General features: G+C 50.8%; 1 protein-coding gene across 4 annotated transcripts in view; it reads right to left on the bottom strand.

The window, feature by feature from the left end:
• Nucleotides 1-20,486, bottom strand: part of FOXN2 (forkhead box N2) — a 36,900-nt gene extending 16,414 nt beyond the window's left edge. For 2 of the 4 annotated variants that reach the window (XM_075413154.1, XM_075413157.1), the window contains exons 1-3: nt 20,432-20,486; nt 18,618-18,742; nt 6,296-6,846 (exon numbers count right to left, since the gene is read on the bottom strand). In XM_075413154.1, coding sequence (XP_075269269.1) covers nt 6,296-6,832 — 537 coding nt within the window. In that variant the 5' untranslated portion in view covers nt 6,833-6,846; nt 18,618-18,742; nt 20,432-20,486. Of the gene's footprint in view, nt 1-6,295; nt 6,847-18,617; nt 18,743-18,818; nt 19,137-20,431 lie in introns of those variants that run through there. The other 2 variants (XM_075413155.1, XM_075413156.1) reach the window with 2 other exon arrangements.
• Between the last annotated feature and the right edge of the window lie 2,321 nt (nt 20,487-22,807).

The following is a 22,807-nucleotide window of genomic DNA, read 5'->3' as shown; positions in this document are numbered from 1 at the left end:
GCAAAATGAAATCAGGGAGAGCTCCAGCTGAGAAACAGAGAGATGCTGCTCCATAATTTTAGTTGAAGCCACTGCCTTTTGATATCCATAAATGTAAAATTTCCACATGCTAGAGTGATTGTAATTAAACTAAAGTAGATCCTTGCTGTTTTGAGAAGACAGGAAAGTCTTTAACTCTGGCTTTTCACGGCATCACTTTCATAGGGATCTCTGAGATTCAGCATCTCTCCAAGTTACTTATTTTTTTAACCTGAATCTCTCTTATACTCATCTTTTCATGCTAAAACTGAGCATAGCCTTCAAGATACCTATCAAGAAGCTTACCTTTAATTAAACAGCCAAATCCTCCACCGTGGTGACTGGCAGGATTATTTAGCCACCTAGGTACTAACGGGGAGGGGGGTTATCCTCCCAACCAGCTCCATCCATCATCTCAATGACAGCCTAATGCCCTGATCCCTTCCCTACACCCCTCACAGAGCCAGACCCTTTCCCTGGCTGGCCAGCCAGCTCATTACTTTTCCCCTGTAAAAGACCCTGCCTAACTCAAGGGTTTTCTTCCCTACCTCTTTGGTAGCTTTGAGGCTCTTGCCCTTAGGGAGCAGCAGGAACTCCACCAGCCAGCACACCACTGATCTACACTATTTTATCTGCTACTTTAGGTGAGCACTTCCACTTGATGCCTCACTGAGTTCAGCTGTGGGCTGCAGACAGAATGGGGCTAGTTTCCCTCTTTATCTTCTCAGCCACTTACTCCCACCAGCCTGCTGCCCTGATAACAGAATACAGTGATTTGGGGTGGGTATTGCAACAGTGAGCTGAACCGGGGCACGCCCTGAAGCCACACAGGCACTCAATCCAATGCAAGAGGCGATAAACAGGGTGACTTCTTTGGGTAGTAAGATTGGGTTAGGCGTAAAGCAAAACCACACTTCCACCCACCATTATTTGTACTAAAAGCAGACACTGAGTGAAAGAGATGATGCTGCTGCCCATGGGGCTGCTAATCTGCGCCCTCGCACTCCCAGCTGCTGCTCCGCAAAGACACACAGTGGAAGGCCAACACGGGTCTGAAGTCAGTGCCATGCTTCAGGGGAAAGCCGTGCACCACTGGAGCTGAAAACCCCATGAAACACTGCTAACACCCAGCTTTAAAACAAACCAGCGGTCTAAGCACAGCAACAAAAGACTGTGCCGTCTCTCCTAGCACAGACAAAGCCTAGGCAATCCAAAACACTAAAACGCCTTTGGAGGTTACTACGCCACGTCAACAGTGGAGCAACTGTTGACGTGCTAGATGAAATGTAGATGTAACTTTTATTTACCACCTACCGAAACGTCCCTCCAGAGTGAGAACAGAGCAGCCACCAGACCATTTTGACTCTCCCTCTCAAAATGAGTGGGTAGTTAAATTGTTCTGAGATGACTTTTTGGTCTGACTATCATCTCTCTTCTGCATCCTTATTACATTTCTTACTTGACTTGCAGGATTTTATCTAGCCAAATACAGAAAATTGGAAAGGAAAATAATTCCTGCATTTTGGACTGTTTCGTAACAAGAGTAACTTTCCAGTCCCCAGCATTTTGGGGCTTGATTATAGCAACATGGATCGGAAACAAGATGCCCGCCATGGTGCAGCCTTGCCCTTTACCACCCTGCTATGGTCCCTCCTCTGCTAGCGGTGAAGCACGACCACTGAGTATGACCAGACAAGTGAGGAAAGCCCAAGGAGCGACCGAAGCGGAGCGACTCAGCTGGCACCGGTGGCTCGGGCTGGCTGCAGAGGCAGACACCCGTCCCTATGCTGCAGAAAGCCCTCCATGAGCTTCAGCGCTGGGCAGCAGCCCCGGCTCCATCGGGTACGGGCAGTTCTCACCAGCTGCTTCCACCTGAGCTAGGTGAACCACTCCCCTACAAGGAGAGGTTGAGGGAACTGGGCTTGTTCAGCCTGAAGAAGAGAAGGCTGCGAGGGGACCTTATAAATGCTTACAAATATCTGAAGGGTGGGTGTCAGGAGGATGGGGCCAAGCTCTTTTCAGTGATGCCCAGTGACAGGACAAGGGGCAATGGGCACAAACTGAAGCATAGGAAGTTCCGTCTGAACATGAGGAAGAACTTCTTCCCTCTGAGGCCGACGGAGCACTGGAACAGGCTGCCCAGGGAGGTTGTGGAGTCTCCTTCTCTGGCGATATTCAAGACCCACCTGGACAAGGTCCTGTGCAGCCTGCTGTAGGTGACCCTGCTTCGGCAGGAGGGTTGGACTAGATGACCCACAGAGGTCCCTTCCAACCCCTACTATTCTGTGATTTTGTGAAATACCGTGCGTGTGCATGAATCGGATATTCACCAAGAGGTTTATCAGATAACAGACATCTCTCTCCTATCTCTGCAGGCTTATAGATGGGACCCGCTCTTCACCTGAATATTTGAATCGCCAGAGATTGTTTACCACCACCTCTTGTAAAAAAAAAAAAAAAGGGGCAAACGTTGAAAGAAGGAAAAACAAACCTAAAACACGTATCTAACAAGAAGAAAGGGAGATCTGTTGGAAGATATTCAAGCCCTGTCCCCACCCCGACCCCCAGAGGAGACAGTGGCAGGGCCACATCCCTGTGAGCCGTGGAACGCCAAACTGATGCTTGAGGCAGATGCCACTCCTGCATCCTCCCACCTTTCCTCCCCAGTGGTATCGATTAATAAAAAATTCCCAAATCCACAACTGTAAAAACAAGTCTAGCAAAGAGCAGGGAGACTCTTCAGGTCTTCCAACTCTAAATTGCTTTTCACTTCAGGTCCTCCCATGCTTTCTATCAGACACTGGTCCCTCAAATAAAGCAATGTCCCACTGCAGATCTCTCTCCCCCGGGACTCCGAGGCTGTGTGACAGTACTTGAGATGCAAAGAGCATTAGCAGTATCTGATGAGGATCGCTAGCCTGCAATCACACCTCCACATCTTCAGGGGCACCAGGGCCACAGCAGGTACGCTGGAAGGCAAGCAGGTGTCCCAGAGACCAGCTCCAACACCGTCCCCTTGCTTTCAATCAGCTCCAGCTCCCAACCACCATTACCAGAGAACCACTGAAATCTCGTCTGTCTGGATGACTGCAGACATGAGCTCAACTGCAACTCTAATAAGACAGGGTATTGCAGCTCGTAAGTCTATCACCTGGGGTAAACCTGGACAAGCCACTTAGATACGGCAGCATCACAATATACGCATACAGAAAGGGTAATGTATATCTCAGCAGAGATTTGACGTACATTCGCCCTGTTTCCATGGCATGAGAAGTTCCTCCTCTCGCCTGCAGTGCTGGCTCATAAGACATCTCAAAGTGGTTACTTTCCCTTCAGTGCCCTTCAGCTCATTAAAAGAAAACCATAACATACAATATTTTTCAGCGATCCAAGCAAAGACAGCCATCCTAGACTCCCAAATGCCTGCAGCCTGTTGCCACAGGCAGGGTGAAGGTGTTTAGCCGGCTGATATGAATATACGTATATTGTTGGTAGTTGGAGCTTTTTTTACTCCAGATCTGCTACAGCACGGTCTTGTGGACAACGTCTGGGAGCAGTCGGGGCACAGCAAGCATGCTCCTGCAGCAACTCTTCCAGGTTAGCACCAGCCAAAATGAATCCAGTTCACGTGTGCTGAAACTGCCCTCCAGTACCAGCTCGTGTGGGGTAAGTGGGGAAAATCAGGAGATTCACTTCGAAAAGTAATCCCAGTCCAAACCAAAATATTAGTGTTATGGCAAACATGAGGACAGACTCTTCCAACTTTGGCTGCCAGACCTCCAAGAGATGATTTCATAGCTGACGGCCAGCAGCAATAGCCAGGGAGGTGTCAGAAAGCAGCCTGCCCCGGGAACAGGGGGCACAGACCCAACCCCCCTGTCAGACATTTACACTCTTCCAATACGAGAGCCCAGATTAATTTGAAAAGCTTGAAAACCCTTCTTACCCTGATGTTACAAAATAAAACATGGGTCTCTCATGCAACATGCCACAGGCACTTCTGGTTCCAGGGGCACTCGGAATAGAAGCTACGTGCTCCCTCCAAGACACAACTAAGATGCCATTAACAAAGCAAAAAAGGGAAGAAAATACAAAATTATCTTGCCCTCTCAGAGAAGCACCCAGAGGCATTGCTAGCGCACGGTTACGGGCAACACAATTGGCAAGCCAAGCTTGCAAGCTACGGCTGCTCGCTGCAAGAAGCAACACCCAAGGAGCTCATCCAAAGGGGTCTGCAGCATCCCTGCCATCCCCAGTGGAGTCTGCGCACGCCGTGCACTTATTTTGCGGGAAGAATTTGGAGCAGTACCTTCACTTGGTCCTTTTCTAAGCAGGGCAGAGGGTAAAGATTTAACTACTATGTTCTGGAAATAGGGAAGCTTTGGCAAAGTTTCAAGAGGGGCTTTTCTGTGGTCATTTTTTTAGGTAAATGCAGTTTCTGTTCTTAAGAATTAGAGAGTTGTGCCCTCTCTAAAGCCTTGGGAACACACTGACAGAGCACATCAGCATCACCTTACTACCTTACTACCTACTACAGCTTAGTAGGTAGCAGTGGTACCTACTCTACGTTTTGTTTTACCTACTAGAGGTGTCACATCTAGCAACAAGCCATCCTTTGGCTTTCCTTCAGCCACTCTGAGCCCGGCAAGACTGGTGGAGTCGGCAAGGTAAGCAGGGGACCGGGCAATCTCAAGCTCCTGCCGCCCCCATGCCAGGACAGGAGGTTTGACTGGTAACTCCCAAATGGCGAGGGTTTCCAGGCTGGAAACGGCTGACCTTTAATGGGCAGATCCACAGACAGCAGGAACTCGTACACCGATTTAGGAGTTTTCCCTTCCCTGCCCCAGTTCTTCCGAAACTGATGTCTGCCTTCCCAGACAGGGCCATCCACTCCTTGAAGGGCACCTTTGCCATCGGCGGCAGCATGCGGTCGCTGCTCAGCTCCACGTCCTTCACGCAGGCACAGCCTGCAGCGTCCCTGTTGCTCCATGACAGCACCTGGAGCCACGCTGAAAGCCCGTCCTAACACTCAGCAGAACTCAGCTATGGCGGAGTTACTGGCCTTGCCACACAGCAGTAAAAAGTCATTTTTTTCAAGGCAAAGCTGCTGCTTGGGAAAACAACACCCTCACAATTTAACATAAAAGCAAGGATATTGAGAATTGGCGACGTTCAGTCCTACCAGTACAAGACAGTGCCTTCCGATGCCCACTCAGCTCCGGGACCTCCGTCCACAGTGAGAGGCTGTCAAGCACGCCAGGCGTTGCGTGCATTTCTGATAACAAGCCTGCTGCCACTGAGGCTGACCTCCAAGCACAGGAGTCCGGGATTTGTTTGTTGACTTTTGGGGTATGTGGTTTGTTGGTTTATTTAAGTCAGAGCCGGCTCTTTGAGGAATAGGATGGGAAACGAGAGAGAGGGAGGAAGGAAGTCACTAGGAAAATCATACAGATGAGAAGAAAGAATTTGTACAGCGAAAGAGTATCCTTGACTTCAAGAAGTGAAGCTTGTGCCTGCACCACTTAGAGACACACACTGACACATTATGACGGACGTTAAAGAAATACAGTATATCAAATGCAGGAATTAAGATGGTTATTCAAAAGCTAGAGCTGTGCTAAGTGTAGGAGACCACCACAGGTGAAAAAGTCAATTTAATATCCAAGACAGCTTTCAGACAGAGAAACTCCCGGCCACGTACACGCAGCGTGCCTGCAAGCAAGGGCACCCTGCAGAAGACCGCATCTGCACCCAGACGGGCAACACCCGTGCTAGCCATGCGGGGAAGCTGCTGGGCACCCCGCCATCTCTTCTGCTTCCCGCTGCAACCGTAGCCGCGGCCGGGCTGGAAAAGCAGGGAAGGAGGAACGCAGCCTGAAATTCCAGCGCGGCAAAAGAGAGAGAGCACCAGTTTAAGAAGCTTCAGCAAAAAGACGTCCTAAGACAGATGTCTGAAATTTCAGGCTGGGTATTGCAGGCGAACAAAATCATAAGCAAGTGGAAACAGGATCCTTCGCAATAGCATGTTAGCCAGCTTTCAAAAGGATGCGTTACAGCTAGCTCTACCCAGGTCAGTACTAAGTAACAAAACCAAGAGACTTTTGTCATCCTGCGATTTGTCAGAAGTGGCATTTCCAAACCATCTCCAGCTGCAAATTAAGCGTTAGGGGACATGGAGGGGGGGGAAAAACCAACCCAAAAGCCCTTGAGAACAACAGTCTTCTCCATTTCCCGTTGAATTTCAACCTCAATCCACCTCCCTCCCGCCAGGTCTCACCTTGCCATGGCTTCTCTCCACCTTTCGGAAACACTTGTTCAAGGAGAGGTTGTGTCGGACCGAGTTCTTCCAGCCGGTGGGTGCCGTGGCGAAGTAGGGGAAGCGCTCCAGGATCCAGCTGTAGATTTCTTTGACTGGCAAGCTCTTGTTGGGGGAATGCTCGATCGCCATGTAAATGAGAAGGCTGAAAGAGTAGGGAGGTTTGGAAGTGGAAGATTTTTTTTCGGGGTTCTGGTAGCAGGCCGGCGAGAAGGACGGCACGCTGTCGCCCTCAATGTCATATAGGGGGCTAACGATCGGAAGACCCTCACTTCCGAGGCTGAAGTTTGTTAGAAGGTTAGTACTTTCATGTAGCCAGTTCAAATTTGTGAGCTCGTCGTCTGCCGAATCTCTGTCCACCACAGTGGCCTTCGGCCTGCCAGCGTCACCTGCATCGGGCAAGCTGCCCATCCCATGCAACTGCCGTAGTCCTGCAGCTTTTTCTGCTCCTGGTGTTTCAGCTTTCTTATCTGGAGTCATTCCAGTGACTGGACCCATTTAGCTTTATTGGTCTGCAACAAAGGAGACAGTCAGCAATCAATGCAAACCTTGGAAATCACTTTCAGTGGCAGCCCACCAAACCCAAATGCAGGGTTGTACCATCCCCACACTCTGCAAGAACATTGTAGTCATGGATGAGAGCTGGAGTCCAACATGAGCCCCCTGGTAATCTCATAAACATGTGTCAACTCCCCCCATTTTATAACCAGAATGTATGGTAAGCACTTGGAAACTGCTGTATCCATCCTGAAACACCAGTCTGGACACAGAAATAATGGCTATTTTGATGTCAACAGCTGAAACCTGAAAAAGACCTTAACAGGTAGGATCTAATCCATCCAGCTCTCACAGCAACCCTTTAGTTATACTCATGGTATTGTAAATTGACCCTGTTTAGAAGCATTTGCCTTTGGTGCCCAAAGAGTAAAAAATAAGTTGCAAAACTTAGATCAGCATAAAGTGAAGTTGTGATCTCAGTGCAAATGAAGGCTTTATGGCTCCCTGAAAGTCACAGTCATTCCCAAGTACTGCCTCCTGTTTCCACCAGGGAAAGATCTGGCCAGCCCATTGCTTCAGCTGGGTCCCAGGTGCGAAAGACCACCTTTCCCCTCGTGCAAGGGCTTGCTGTCCCAACCCGGGCTCCCTCGCAGAGAAGAGGGCAGTAGGACCAGCTCTCAACGGGAAGAAACCGTCCCCTGGCGTGGCAGCTCAGACCTGCTGCAGCAATAAAGGCTGGCCACTTGCTTTGAACTTTTCCCTAAAGGAAAATATACATATAAAATATAAAGTTGTATCTATTAAAAACTGCCACCCAGAACACACAGCCTTAACAGGCTACCCATGCTTTAGAGGCGTGACACTAACAGAAAGCATCTTTTTGCTCCCGGAGTTCTAAAAGGGCTCATCCAGCAAAACATGTTGTGCTAACAGCTGTTTCTTCTGCTGGCGTGACCACGCGAGAGCTTCACTGCACCTACAGCTTTGGCCAACGTAACTGTACCAGAAGTACAGGCCAACAAAACCACTCTAAAGACATGGTGCCAGTTCCCTGTCCCAGTATGTGTGCTATTGTTCTGGTTTCACGCTCCAGCTCCTTCTTCAGTTGCAAGACTAGGACAGTTTCCGTATCGCACCTCACCAGACAGCTCTACGCAGTTACTGGGTATTTCCTCACAACATCTTTTAGTAAACACATGGCTTCGTGCGCTCGCGTCTTCTCTTACAAAGTGGAGGCAAGGAGGCGTGACATGGCGACACAGAAAGGCGACAGGATACATCCATTTTCTGCTCCCCACGAGGAGCCAGAGCTCTGCCTGCCCCTGCCTGGTGCCAGGCAGGTGTGGGGTGCAGAATTTGTGCCTCCCCCAGAAAACACACCGGGTTTCCCACCAGCAGTTTCTTCTCCTCTCTTCATCCGCTCACACGCTTTGGCACCAGCTATTGCAAAGCTGTTTTGACAGTAACGCACCTGCACCTATGCTTACCAGTGCTAGTGCTGGAAACCATCCCCAAATTTTCTATTTTTGTGCAGGGACAGACATGATTAACTACCAGCTCAGTCATTAAAAAAAAAAAAAAAAAAAAATTAAAGCAAAGCAAACTGCTCAAATAGCTGGTCAAAAATAGCTTTGCTCTCCCTACAATTTACTTCTCCCCCAAGCCGTCAGAGCAGATTTATACTGGCAGTCAGCGACTACTGGCTTTAAACACAGCGATATATACATATGCTTATGTCATTTTTTCAATCCTTTCTTAAATTAAGAAAACAAACAAAGAGCTAGTGATAAAATTCCTACAGCAAGACAAACCCCAGCTGCACCGTTTTCCTTATAACGCTTAGCTTTTACGCCCTGTTCAGAGCCTCTTTAGCCAGCTACATACTAGCTTACACCTCTCAGCCGTGTATTTGTAATTTTAGCACTCGGTTCATGTTGCATCAGATATCCCTTTGCAAATCTTCCATCAGCACAGCAGATCAAGCACATGCACATGCACATACACACACACGTGCAAGTTTTAGGTCACTGTATTTATCCTTTTGGTGAAACGGGGCAATCAAGTCTGTTTTACAAGACAAATATGGCCTGGGCACACTCACAGTCTTCCCAAAAATATAGAGGGAAGGAAAACATATTAATTTATTAAACTGGCACTTAAAATCAGGTAGGCTTTGTGGTGTCAATGCACTATTTGCTTGCACACTATTATGTGTTAGCAGAGAATCATCAGAATAATTAATACCCTACTTTTTTAAAAAAAACTATTTGCAACCAATATACTTACAGTAATAATATAGGCTAGTGCCACATTTCTCTTAGTAGACACATTACAAAAATCCAAATGTCTCTTATTACCTTTGTAGTGCCTACTTCACCACCTCACACATCTTCTACATAAACACATCAGCAGAAATTAAAATATTTTTTCTAGAAAGCTACAAAGGCCATTATTAGACTATTACCATCTAATAAATAAAAACCAACAAACCAACCAAACAATCACGGTTCCATAACTACTGCGGTTTTCAAAGGGTGTTCTCCAGCGGTCTAAATGCTGCATCAGGGATAATTTAAATATAGAAACAGCAGAGTATGCAACAGGAAGAGTTATTTTAATGAAGTAATACTTAACGCCATTGCAACGGCAGTAACGAGACGGGTAACACTAAGGACCTTCAAATGATAATTTTGGTGCTGCCTTTCTGGGGATAGCCAGTGTTCCTAGAGAGCGTCACCTCAGCCCCAACGACACAGTGCTTTATACCATGCTAACCTGCCCTTGCTTTGCTTGATCCCAGAATCTTGTAACCTCTAATTCTGTCCAGTTTACTCTAGCCTGCTGCTGCATCAGTCTGGAGAAGAAACCAACATTGGCAGCGTTCCTACTGCAAAGGACTGCAAAGCCATCAAACGCTTGCCCTTCCCCTAGACAAAGATCAACCACCACAGCTCCAAGAGGTACCTCACAGACAGGCTCATTAACAGACATATTAATGTCTCACTTCTCAAGCACCTAAGGACCACATGGGCCATAGGACCTCCTCACCTCTCAAGCACCCAAGGACCACGTGGGCCATAGGACCTCCTCACCTCTCAAGCACCCAAGGGCCATGCGGCCCATAGGACCTCCTCACCTCTCAAGCACACAAGGACCATGTGGACCATAGGACCATCTCTAACTGTTCAGCTGAGCCAGCACTGCTTTCTGCCTGTAGCAGCCTAGTGGGGAGCAGCAGCAGATTCAGACACACTCCAGTGGCACACAAGTGGACAGCCTGCGTGCTCTCCAAAGCCCCTCTTCATTCATGCAGACCCTTAATGACATCCAAAGTTTACAATTTCTTTTTCCCCATGTGTGCTCTGCTTGGCCGTAAGCAGATGGGACTATGAGAACACAGCTTCCAAGCTGTCCTCTTCAAGATTACCACTTCCAATATTTGGGGTTTCATATTTTATACAAGGGTGATGCCATTCACCGAAGCCGTCTTTGCTATAAGCTAGCAGGGTTTTGTGGACAGGGATGACCCAGTGGGAAACCCACAGTAAGAGCAAGGGGAGCAGACTGTGAAAAGAAAAGAGCACGGAAGAAGCTCACCAGTGCAGACGTCATGATAAAACCATACAAGCTTGGACTCTCAGATTTTTCCCTAACATTTCTCACTGGCAAGAAGGGTCGATGGGAACAAGGTGAGAGGTAGCCACTAGGACCTGCTCTCCACAGCGCTCCCAGCCAACCTGAATTAGCAGCACCAATGTGAAATGGGGAGGGGGGGAGGGAGGGGAAACCTAGCAGAGAGGCAGGGTTAAGAGCCCACACAAGCGTTTCACAGCCACTCAGTGAAATTAATCTTCCACTCCTTCATTCCCTTCGTGCCACCTTCCCCGCCTCTGCAGCTACTCCAGGGGCAGCAAAAGCCTTGCAAGAAAACCATCCCCAAATGACACGCGCCTGCTCAGCTGCTGAGACGCGCTCCCTGTCCCTCTCCCATAGCTCTCCCCAAGCCACATCTTACCGAAGGAGGATGGCAGACGGCAACCATTTAACCGACCTCTCCGGCTGGCGCGCTGAATGCCCAGAGACTCGCTGCAGCTCCCACGGGGACAGCCCCAGCCCCGCAAGCAGAGCCAAAAGGCGACCTCCAAATGCAGAAATAAAACGCTTGAAGTGCACCTCTGAAAAATGTGCAACAGTTTACGCTCTGTCCCACGTGCTTTGCCCTACCAATAAGTAGGCAGCCACACAGCACGCTGCTGTCAATTAGTATCAACACTTGCAACTGGAAACGGAGCATCCAGACCCTAAGGAACTCAAGCATCCACCTCCTGCAAGCACCTTCAAAAGAAAAGCCAGCCAAAACATCTGCTCCTCAAATACAACGCACTGCAGTGGAGGTGCACGTTGTTTTGCATGGTGATTACAGACAGAGGACTGTGATTCTAGGGTCGGAAGATTAAAAGGCTGCAAAGTCAACCGAGGGTGCTCGAATAAAAGTTAGGGTGCATCAGAAAAGAGGCGAGAGAGACAACCTTCTTTCCAGCAGTCTTGTGACTTTTGGCATCGCTCAAGAGCTCACGGAGAAGCCAGGAGAGGACCTCTCTTCCAACAGATGCCGGTCCAGCACCCAAAGTCCAGTGAAGTCCTGCTCTTCCAGGCCCCTCACTACCCAGACAGCACAGCCCGGGTCCGAAGGGGCTGGTTAAGGCTGCAGGTGTATCCAGGTGGCAGTCAGGTTCAGAGAAGCACTAACACATCAGATGAGGAGATTCAACGTCGCAAGACAAGACAATATTTTCTGCAGCCTTCTTTCAAACTCACTGAAGAGCTAAGTTTGGGAACAGTTATGGGGGCTGGAAGTTCCTCAGACTAGCAGAGCACATCTGGCGTTAAACCAGGCTTGCACGCCCCCATATACGTCACCAGCTATAACTTTCTTTTTACAGAAGACCTTGAGCACTGCTATATTCTGCCACAGAAGTGAACACTTTGATGCATAAGCATTTTATGAAGACAAAGCTGCTTCAACCTAGGCCAACTGTTTAACACCACTGGAAGTCTGCTTGGGCATATCCTCAGGCAAGCATGCCTTTTTTTTTGCAGCAGCCCTTCTTGAAGAAGTCTAAGCTCCAGCAGAGTCCAGGTCCAGGGGACAAAGCAGTAGCAGATACCTCCATCCCACCAAAAGTGACCTTCTCTAAAACCAGCAGCGTTGCAGGTAACGGCGCACAGTCGTCGTTTCAGTACTACGGTCACCATGCCTGGACTCATCAACCCAGCAAGAAAGAATTCAGCCTTTTTGTTAAAAGATGCCACAGCCTCATCTGTGACAAGTTAGAGCACAAGCAGAGCTGCTGCTTGACCCTTCTTCACTCTCCAGCAGCGTCGGATGAAAGGTGCCATTTGGCATCAGCATAGCATCAGTGCCCCGGGTTAGGACAACCTTCTCTGCAGCTAAACATACCTATTTACTTCTGCAGGACCAGCCGAGCAGCTCAGTCACCTCTGCTAGTAGTGGGAAGACCTGGAACCTGCTAACTGTGCAGTAACTTCCCTCTGGATTTAAAAAATAAAAATTAACAATAACAAAAATCTTACTATACATTGTTGAGTAGAATACTATTTTAATCCAAGAGAAGAGAGAGATTTTTAGCCACATCACGCTTGCATTAATGAGAGCAGCTCTGCAACAAGCTCAGGGCATGCAGCCTTCGTTACAGAACTGGCGCGTTTGTGCACTCCACACACACAACTTCCGTACTAACACATAGCAGGCTCCGAGAGAGTCTTTAAAAAGATGGGTACGTGCTTTTGCATGCAAGCAACTATACCAAAAGCAACCTCTTCTAATGATTTTTCATACTCCCTGCATTTATGGGAAGCATATTGACACCAGGGACTGTCCTGACTTAAACATATCAAAGTAGGCATCGTGTTGCTAAAACAGCCCAAGAATTACACAAATAAATGACTGTCACCACTTGCCTACACAAGTTTCGGATAAAATTCCAAGCCAGCAGGCACACAGCAAGAGACCGGCTACAAGTTTTTGTGCGTTAGAGGGAAGAGCAACAAAAAAATCCTGGCAACCACCAGCAAAAACCCATCGACAAAGCGCACCACATCCGCTTGACGGGGAGCATTAGAAGCATGACAGCAGCCCATTTTTCCCCCCCATTAATTCAACCTTCCCCCCTCCCTCATCTCCTTTGTCTCGGGCTGCGCTGCTCCATCCCCTGCCCACCTCACACAGGCGGCTTGGCGGGCTCGAGGTCAGCCTGAAATCCCCCCTCCCAGTCCTGCAAAAGCCCTATATTTGATTACAACAGTATATGATGTCACGTATCCAAGACAACTAAAGGCATTACAGTCTCCTGGGGACAAAACCGCCTCTCGGCCATAGATTTCGGCGAGCCGGGACCTGTTGTCTGCGGAGGAGAGGAGTGGGCAGCCTCACCCCTCGGTGACAAAAGGCACTCAGAGATGCTCCCCCAGGGCAGCACCCAGGGCAGGAGGGGCCCTTTCCGCTCCTGTTGGCTTGCAAAGTGGGGGGAAATTTAAAATAATTGTCAAAAAATCCATTAAAAAGAAGCTTATCGAATTCTCAAAGCCAGCCTGAAAAAGAAAAAAAACCAAAACCAGCCAAGGACCGGACAAGCCGTAAATTCGGGGGTTTCTTTTTAACCTTGGCATCAGTAGGCTCAAAGGAGAAGAGAGGGTTTCCAGGTATTTGCTGAAATGCTTCCAAGGCTCTCCCATTTTAATGCCCCTTTAATGTTAATATTCTCCTGCACTCTCTGATCTAATCAAAGGCCGGGGGAAAAACCCAAAAACAAATGGTAACGAAAACCAATTAAAGGGTCCAGTATCAGGAAAAATTAAGAAACACTGTAAAATTTAATAAGGGAAGGGATCGAACCCTTATCATAGCCCGGGGCAGGGCAGGGAGCAAGAGTGACATTTCACCCAGGAGCTCACTTGTATGAAAAAAGTTTTCTTTTTCTTATTAAGTACACATATACACGCACACACAAGTGGGTTTTGTGATTGAAATAAATACCCAACACAAAAATGATACACGAACTCACGGACAGGCCCAGAGCCCAGCCCAGACCCTGTGGACGGCCCGGAGCCTCTGGGACATTTATTCCAGCGCTGGCTGGAGGGACTCTGCGATCGCTAAGCCCTTCCCAAGGCTGCAGTCACTACTGGATCGGGTTCCCTGGGCCTCAGATTTGAAACATGTACACGAAAACCGCCCAACTGAGAAACTGGGAAGTGCAAAAAAAACCCCAGCAGTGAAATCTAAACTATTAAGAAAACCCCTTCGTGTCACAGAAAGGGTGGAGGGAGGAGAAGTGCTTTTAAGAAAAATGCTTTACTGCCAACAGCAGCTTTTCGAAAGATGCCTTCAGGTCATGTTCCTTAAATTCAGTACCTTGCTTGCTAAATCGACTAAAATGCAAAAACAATGTAAGCCACTGATCTGTTCACAAGTGAGCTACTTGAGCAAATGCCTTGCAAAATAATTCTGATGCTAACTCCCTTTCCAGGGTAACCCTTCCACGTGTTTCTCTACCATCCTCTTGAAACAGAAGTGAATATAGCTAAATTTCAGCTGGCATCAGTACCAATTTACCAACACTAGAAAACATAATGCTATCTTTCCCACCCAGCTTTTCTGCCTTCTTCAGCCTTAAAGTACCAGAGCTCCCATTTTTCAGCTGAAAACCAACAATCTGAAGCTTCGCCCCAAGCGACCCTTCTGCAAGATTTAATTTACAAACATCATTGGAGCCGTAACACAAAGCCACCGCCACGTTACCAGTACAACTCTGTGATTGTGAAGCTGTCGCTGACTGCTGCTTCCCAGCTCCTGCTCCCGAAGCGCAAGTTTTCCTCCAGAGCCACGGGCACGGCAAAGCGATGCTCTTCACCGTGAACACCTCCCCGGCCAACTTGCTCTTAATTGTACCCCACAACAGCTGAACTTGGCTTCCTGTTTCAAAATTACTTCGTATCAGAATAATCCCTCTGCTCATAATGGTTGTGGCATAAAATTATCTTCTCTTCTGTACGGTGACCCCACACTGGAAGAACCAGACTGAGCCTCTTTCTTGTATGGAAAAATGGCTCAGTTTAACCACACAGGGTCTGTATGTTGAGGTACACCTTCAGAAGAAAGTCCACCGAAGGTAGAAGTTTCTCCAAACACAGAAAGAAAGGCACCTTTGCTAGCAAAACTAGACCGTCAAAGTACAAGATGCCATCTGACCCTTCTCATACGGCACGGTCAAAAGCCCAAAAGCGTACTAGCTCATACTTTTGACTACTCAACATCCCTAAACCAACCCAAACTGGCTGATAACCAGCTCAGTGGTGGTCCTCACAGGCAGAGGATGAGAGACGAGTGGTTGCTGCTGCTGCTTGGCAGCAAGCTTCCCAGTTCCCACTCACTCAGCGCAACTTTGTGCAAGTTTTCCAGTCACTGAGCTATCTCCACTTCCACTAAGTGGCTCTTAGACAACCATATACTTGCCCCAAATCTAAGCACAATGCAATCCAGTGAGAGTGTTGGAAAGGAAGCAAGCAGGGGACCACAGGTGAACCAGGAAACTATAAGTAGCTACAAACTGCAAGGCAGGAATGAAAATAATCTGTGAGAAGAAACAAAGCCTGAGCTTCAAGATAAGCTGCTCCAGGGGATGGGCTCTGGGAATACATCCAGTCACACATCAGCAAGTCCACAATAAAAAGGCGATGGCAATTCGTACAGCGCACGCTGGTGGGACTCCCAGATGCGCAAGCGAAGTGACAGGAGGACCGAGCAGCATCACCTGCACACCACCCACCCAGCACTCAACAGCCGGAAGACGCGGTCGCACCAACAAAGCCGAAGGTACCCAGCGACACCGTTCATTCAATGGCACATCGCGGCGTGCGGGTCTGTGGCTGCAACGCACAGACCAGGTTTGTCGCCGGCCGTCGGGGAAGGCCCGCACACGGCCGTAAGCGCCACAGCCGGAGGCTGTAGACCGGATCTCAGCCCAGCCCTGCATTTCAAACTTGTCCCGTTAGCAAAGTCAGAGAAGCGGCGTCAGCCACCTCAGACGATCAACCACCATCCTGCAACGTCATCCAACGTACACGGGTACCGCTGACCCGAGTAGATCACGTTAGGATCTTCTGCCAGCAGGAACTGGGTGAAAACGTTCCCAAACTACACTCTCATCCTTATGGAGGGTGCGGAGGGGCAGGGGTGGGGGGCGACTTCTGCAGCAGCAGTAGCCAGTTTAGAGGAGTCTCTCACACACCTTAACCTTTCAGGGAAGAGTAGGGAGCTCTTCGTCTAGTTTGAACATAACACAAAAAAAATTTGAACACACTAGGGGGAAAAAAAAATAGTAAAAATCCACATTGTTGACTTTTGGTATAAATCATCTTATCTGCACAAATTCCAGGCTTCTCTTAAAACGGTCCTGGTACGCAAGCAACCGTTTGGTACCGCGGGTGTTTCTGCCCCAGACACAACAGCTAGTCTTCCCGGGCGCCGACCGCGCCGGCCTCCAGGCACTCGGCACTGAGGGGCACCCAGCAGCGCGCTCCCAAAGCAAGCGTGACCCAACCCGCGGCCTTCCGCAGCCGTCACGTTTCACAGGGAGCAGGCCGAGCACCAGGGGTCACAAAGACGCTGGCTGGCATCAGACAGTGCTTCTTCCGTATGACATCTTTTATTATCAAAGCATGGGCGAGCTGTCTCCCACTTGCTGACTTAAATTGTATTTTGCAAGCACCTCGGAGCACCGCTGTGTGCTTTTACTCAGCATGGTGAGAATGGGACGGAGAGTTCGCCATCACACAGCGTGCACTAAGTCAGAAGGCACGTGTTAACATGACAGGGAACGAATAAACATGTATCTACACGTCAAGGTCCAGCCAGGAAAAAAGCGAAGCAGCATCTCAGGGTTTTCTTGTTTTCCTCGTGGTTGCCTTCTCTGGGAGCCACAGAAGCTGCTGGATCCGGGGAGAGATGCTCTGCAGGCACCCAGACCGACCCCCTCCGTCACCACGCTGGGATGCGGACGGGGTTCGCAGCCTGCAAGCATGCGCTTGTTGAGAGACGCAGCCGCGCGCCGCCGTGAGTCACCGAGTGCCGCCGACGGCAGCGTCTCGGCGCAGGAAGTTGCCCAACACCAGCTCGGCTGCCGAGCGGCGAGGCACGGGCGCCTGCTGCCTCCATCCACCTCCCTCAGAGAAGCTGCAGGCAATGCAGCCACATCCTACATCCGAGCCGAGACACAACCCACCTCACCACGGCGGCAGGGGGAGGAACAGCCACGGCCATAAAAAGAAAACCCAAAGGAATAAAGCGGGCACAATTTACACCTGTTGCTAAAAGGCAGGGAGTGCGCACCCGCTGACAGCCTTTACTTACGGGGACTAAAGGCCGCTTTTCATTGATTTGCAGCCAGGAAAGGAAAGCTGTATTTCACACAGCTCATTCTGCGCCGCGGCGGTGCAGTGAGACTGCCCCGTGGAAGGCGACGGCGTGGGAGATGCACGGCGGCGGCAGCTGTGGGCACACCGTCGCTCCTCCCAACACCCCGACTTTCTGTCACCCCGCCGGCTGTAATCCTGCTGTCCACCTCGTTCCAATAACACGAACTTGTGTTTCGAAAAAATCTTCTGAGCACCTGGAGTATTTCCTTGCATAAATGCCAGCTCCTTTTAACCCCAGCAACAAGTGGCCACAGAACAACGGCAGGGGAGGAAGGCAGAATCACAATCGAAGTGAAACCAGAGTCAAAACTTCCACAGTTTTTACGGGTGCCAGTGTTTCCCTGCAAGAACTGCACCGTTCTCTCATCAGATTAAACGAAATCCATGCACAGCATCTTCGGGTGTCAAGCTATCTCCTTGACCAAAAGAGTCCGGCTCTGCCCAGCGTGTCAGGTTTCCAAGCCGACTGCGTTGAGCGGGCAGAGCCTGTGGTTAACAGAGATGGCAAAAATGAGCTTGACGTGCCCCAAAGCCTCTGTCTTCTTTCCCAGGCACTATGGTTGCTTGCCAGGCAGTGCTTTTCTAGTCCACGACTGGGACCACGACATGTCCCTCTATCTGCTTCATTACTTACTGGACTGGCACGTCCTGACACTGAGATAGCTGCTGGCAATGCTGGTGCCTTCCATCCCGAGCTCCCCACAGCACACGGGAAGGCTCCTCCAGCAGAAAACCTGTGGCAGTTGGAGCTGTTGAGGCAACGTGCTCTTTGGTTGGTGTCCCTTCTGGATTAAAAAAAAGAAAATCTTACTTCTGGGCTGAGCAATCCCTGCGGAGCTCCTCCAGCACGGCCTTGGCGGCAGCACCCAAAGGGTCACAACTTCATCCTCCGGTCAAGACGCTGACAACAAAGACACCAACCGAGTATTATTCCGGCAAGGTCCCCAGGAGCACTCGGGGCCGCACGCGTGGGGTGATGTGGGCTCGGTGCCACCGGCTCCTCCAGCCCCCCGCTCCCCGGGGCTGTGCCGCAGCTAGAGCCAACGCCACGTCTCCACCGCGCTCTGCAAGCGTGACCACTGCTCACCTCATGGGCACATTTAAAAAAAAATACTAAGTGCACAGAAAAGTCCTACGCGTATTTTCAGCAACTCGGACACACAAAGTGAGAACTACCATCTCCTCCCTGTTTCCATGAAACTCCAGTCACGCAGCTGGACACAAGCGAACCCCCAGAAGAAGCCAAAACCGCTGTGGCAGCATGGGGCCGAGCTCAGAAATAACGTACCCCAGCACTCAGCTAAGTTCATTAGCTCAAGCTCCGTGCCACTTTAATTGCTACTGTACAGCTTTCGGTTCAGAGCTGATGTGTCCAGCCACCTCCTGCAGAACTTGGGAACCGTGAGTCGGCACCTGCCAAGAAAAAGAAAGACAACAACTGCAAAGCAGTTCAAGTTTTCCAACACGAGACAGGGCCGGCTTCATTTACCTTGAGCAGACGGAGCACCACGACAGACTTCCAGGAGGCCAGAAAGACCCTGAACCAAGAAACGCGCCAGAAGTTAAGCAATTCGCACATCAACGTCTTGCAACCCACCTGTTACCAAAGTCCATCTAACTGCAAGTCCACCAATAACCAGATGTGGAGAGAGAGTGTGTAGAGATATATATATATGTAGCATAATATATATGTAGCATAGCCTATGAGGAAAGGCTGAGGGAGCTGGGCCTGTTTAGCCTGAAGAGAAGGCTGAGAGGGGACCTTACAAATATCTCAAGGCTGGGTGTCAGGAGGATGGGGCCTGACTCTTTTCAGTGGTGCCCAGCGACAGGACAAGGGGCAATGGGCACAAACTGAAGCAGAGGAAGTTCCAGGTGAACATGAGGAAGAACTTCTTCCCTCTGAGGGTGACGGAGCCCTAGAACAGGCTGCCCAGGGAGGTTGTGGAGTCTCCTTCTCTGGAGATATTCAAGACCCGCCTGGACAAGGTCCTGTGCAGCCTGCTGTAGGTGACCCTGCTTCGGCAGGAGGGTTGGACTGGATGACCCGCAGAGGTCCCTTCCAACCCTGAACATTCTGTGATAGTATATATAAAACCATCTTGCTTTCACAAGTTAGCCACAAACCTAACCAAGTTACCTTCTCAGCATTCCAGTCCAACATCTTTCAGCACTTCTAGCTTTATGTTTCACGCATGATGCCCACCCTTCGGCAGCCACCAAGGCGTGGAGGCGAGCTTGCCGAGCCCCGCTCAGGGTTACCCCTCGTTTTCTGGCTTTACTCTTTGTCCTCTTTACTCTTTGTTCGGGCCTTGTCGGAACCCAAATCTTTACCAACAAAAGCCGGTTTGCGCTCCTGTGTGGACTGGGAGAACCGGGAGTCTTGGCGGGTCCGAGCAGGAGCAAGCCGGGCGGGCAACGGGACGCTGCTCCTCAGCCGCCCCGGCGCCTCGCTGCTCAGCTCCCCCCAAACCCCCCCCAAGGAAGGCGGAAAACTCCCCAGGGCCACGTGCAGCTCCCCGCCTCGCGCCTCAAGGGCCGTTTCCAGCGCTCTCCCCCCAAACGCGGGACCCCCACCTCTGCACACCACGGACCCACTTTGCGCGCCCGTGGGGCTTCCCGCCGGCTTAGGGGATGGACGGGGGGCCCCGGAATAACGGGGCCGGGGGAGGTGACCCGCGTAAAACCCGCGCGCGGGAGGGCGGAAGCTGCGCGGAGCCGCGCCGGGGGGAGGAGCTGCCGGGGCGGGGGGGGCGGCGCGGCCCCGCGTTCTCCCCACTGAGGGGGGGGGGGGGGGGCTGTGTGTCGCTTCTCCGCCTCCACGCGTGGGGCTCAGCATCCCCGGGTGGGGGGGGCACCGGCCACACAAACACATACCCCCCCAGCAGCACCGGGACCCGCCGCCCCGCTTCTCATTTCCCCCCGCGAAACCCTTCCAGCGCGTTAAAAAACAAAAAACAAGCAAACAAAAAAAACCCACCAACCCCCCGGAAAAAAAAAAAAAAAAACTAAACAAATAAAAGGTGGGAAAGCGACAAAAACGGGCGTGGGGACGAGAGGGAGGGAAAGGAGGGGTGGGGGGGGAGCGCCGTTTCCACTCACCGCGGACATGAAGCCGTGCGGCCGGCGGCGCGGACACAATATGGCAGCGAGGGGATGTGTCAGGGAGCAGCTGCTCCCTGCGCAGCGGCGGCGGTACCGCCCTCCCCGCCTCCCCATGGCAACCGGGAACGACACCCTTTCGTCGCCGGTACCGCCTCTCCGCACCGCCTCGACGGCCCCGGGGGGGGCGGCGGTGCCTCGGCACCGCCGCCCCCCCCGGGGCCGTCGAGGCGGTGCGGGGTTTCGAGGGGTTTCCCTGCCCCGCATCCCACCCCGAGAGCACCCTCACCTCCTGGTAAAAGTTCCCATTTCCCCCAACATCACTCCTCACACCACCGCCCCCCAATTTTTTTTTTTTTAATTTAAAAAAAAAAGTCGCTCGCAGAGGTTGTGGGGAAGGGAGGGGGTTGGAAATTTTCTTTCGCGGCTGAAAAAGTTCACTCGCCCTTCCGAGGTTCCCTCGCCTCGCCGAAGGACGCTCGGCTTTCGCCTGCCCCGCGGTGGTTTCATTTCTAAGGGAGGTCGCGGGAATGGGTTTGGAGGAAATCCCCCTCCCCGCTCCCCCGTCAGCAGGGAACCACTTGTCGGGCGTCTTTTTAAAATCTGAAGTAATTTCAGAGAACAACTTCTCAGGGGTTTTTTGGAAGGGCGAGGATGAATCGGGCCCCGGGGTTGCAGCGGGTGCAATATTCTCCCAAGGGTGGAGGGCTGAATCCAGTGGCAGGCAGGCTCAGCCCGGCACGTACGGGCTCCTTCTGCTACGCCGCCAAACGCGGCTTCGGAAACAGAGTCCAACCACGCAGTTTTGAGCAGGATTAATCGTTCTCGGCAACTTTCATTTTGCTCCTACCTAATTTCCACCGGTTGAGTACATAATGATTCATTCAACCTTTCCGCAGCTTCAGAAGTTAGCTGGGGCCTTCTTACCCTCTCGGCGGACAACGGAAGTGCGCTTATATTAATTATGCATTGCTAAAGCCTTCTAACCCTGAAAGCGCCCTCCGTTCCTAAACCATTAAAAATCGACCCAGCACTGCTGGTACCAGCGACGCTTCGCCCATAAGAGTCTCCTTTGCCTGGATTCCCCCCCCTCCGCCTCCCAGAAAGCGTGCGCGGCGGCTCGCCTGGATAGCGACCGCACCTCGGAGGGAGGAGCGGGCGTCGCGCTGAGCGTTGTTCGCAGTCAGGGTGTGTTGCTTTGCCTTTTGCCCGGCCGGGCGGCTACCTGAAAGAGCGACATTTTGAATGCGGGATCCCTCCGGCTTCCATTTATTACGTGAAAGGTTTGGTGTGGGCCACCGAGCAGTGGCATCCCTTCTCACCCCTCGATCGCGTTTACACTCGGGCCTTCAAAGCGGGGCTGCTCACAGATTTTTCCATTTACCCTCGAAAAACGCAGGCTCAGTGCAGCAGGAACATACGCCCTCTCACCCTTTATATTTTAGTGGAAGAAAAAAACCCACAAACCAAACAAAACCTGAAAAGATAAAAGCTGAAAGTGCCCTGAAGTCACCACCCCCTCACAGTAACAAAAAAACCCCAAACTTGGCCTTTGAACGCGCATTTTATTTAAAGCTGGGCGTAGCAGAACACTTCAAATAAAATCAAACCTTTCTACACCTCCTGAAAAACATTGTCACCTTTGTCTTCCTCAGTCCTCTCCACTGCTCAGCATGCCCACAGCAGGTTTTTTTGGTTTTAAACCATACTACGTTGTTAAAAATTCAGCAACTCCATATAAACAAAGGCAGTAACCAAGATCTGCAGTTTTCTGGACTGCCTTCTGCGTCACCCTCTTAGCTCCAACACCAACCAGCATCACCTTCACTTTTCACAGAATCACAGAATCACAGAGTGTTAGGGGTTGGAAGGGACCTCTGTGGGTCATCTAGTCCAACCCCCCTGCTGAAGCAGGGTCACCTACAGCAGGTTGCACAGGACCTTGTCCAGGCGGGTCATGAATATCTCCAGAGAAGGAGACTCCACAACCTCCCTGGGCAGCCTGTGCCAGGGCTCCGTCACCCTCAGAGGGAAGAAGTTCTTCCTCATGTTCAGACGGAACTTCCTATGCTTCAGTTTGTGCCCATTGCTCCTTGTCCTGTCGCTGGGCACCACTGAAAAGAGTTTTCTGCTGCCTGCGAAGTCACCAGTGGCTGCAGCAGTGCATTTGGGGACAGGGGACAAAGGAACGCACAGCACAATCCCTAGGAAGGCTTCAACCTTCTGTCTTCTCTCATACTCATCTCGATAACGCGCAATAGGCAGAATTACGTCTTCCAGCAGTGCACGTATGGTCGCCGTTCTGCAACAGCTCAGTTGTGTGTTGGAGGACGTGGAGCTGACCTGGCTCGGCTGGGGCGCAGAGCATTCTGAGCG

Source organism: Opisthocomus hoazin, chromosome 2 (assembly GCF_030867145.1).
Source record: "Opisthocomus hoazin isolate bOpiHoa1 chromosome 2, bOpiHoa1.hap1, whole genome shotgun sequence".
NCBI lineage: Eukaryota > Metazoa > Chordata > Aves > Opisthocomiformes > Opisthocomidae > Opisthocomus > Opisthocomus hoazin.
Note: the sequence above shows the minus strand (reverse complement) of the source record. Positions and strands in the feature narration are given on the sequence as shown.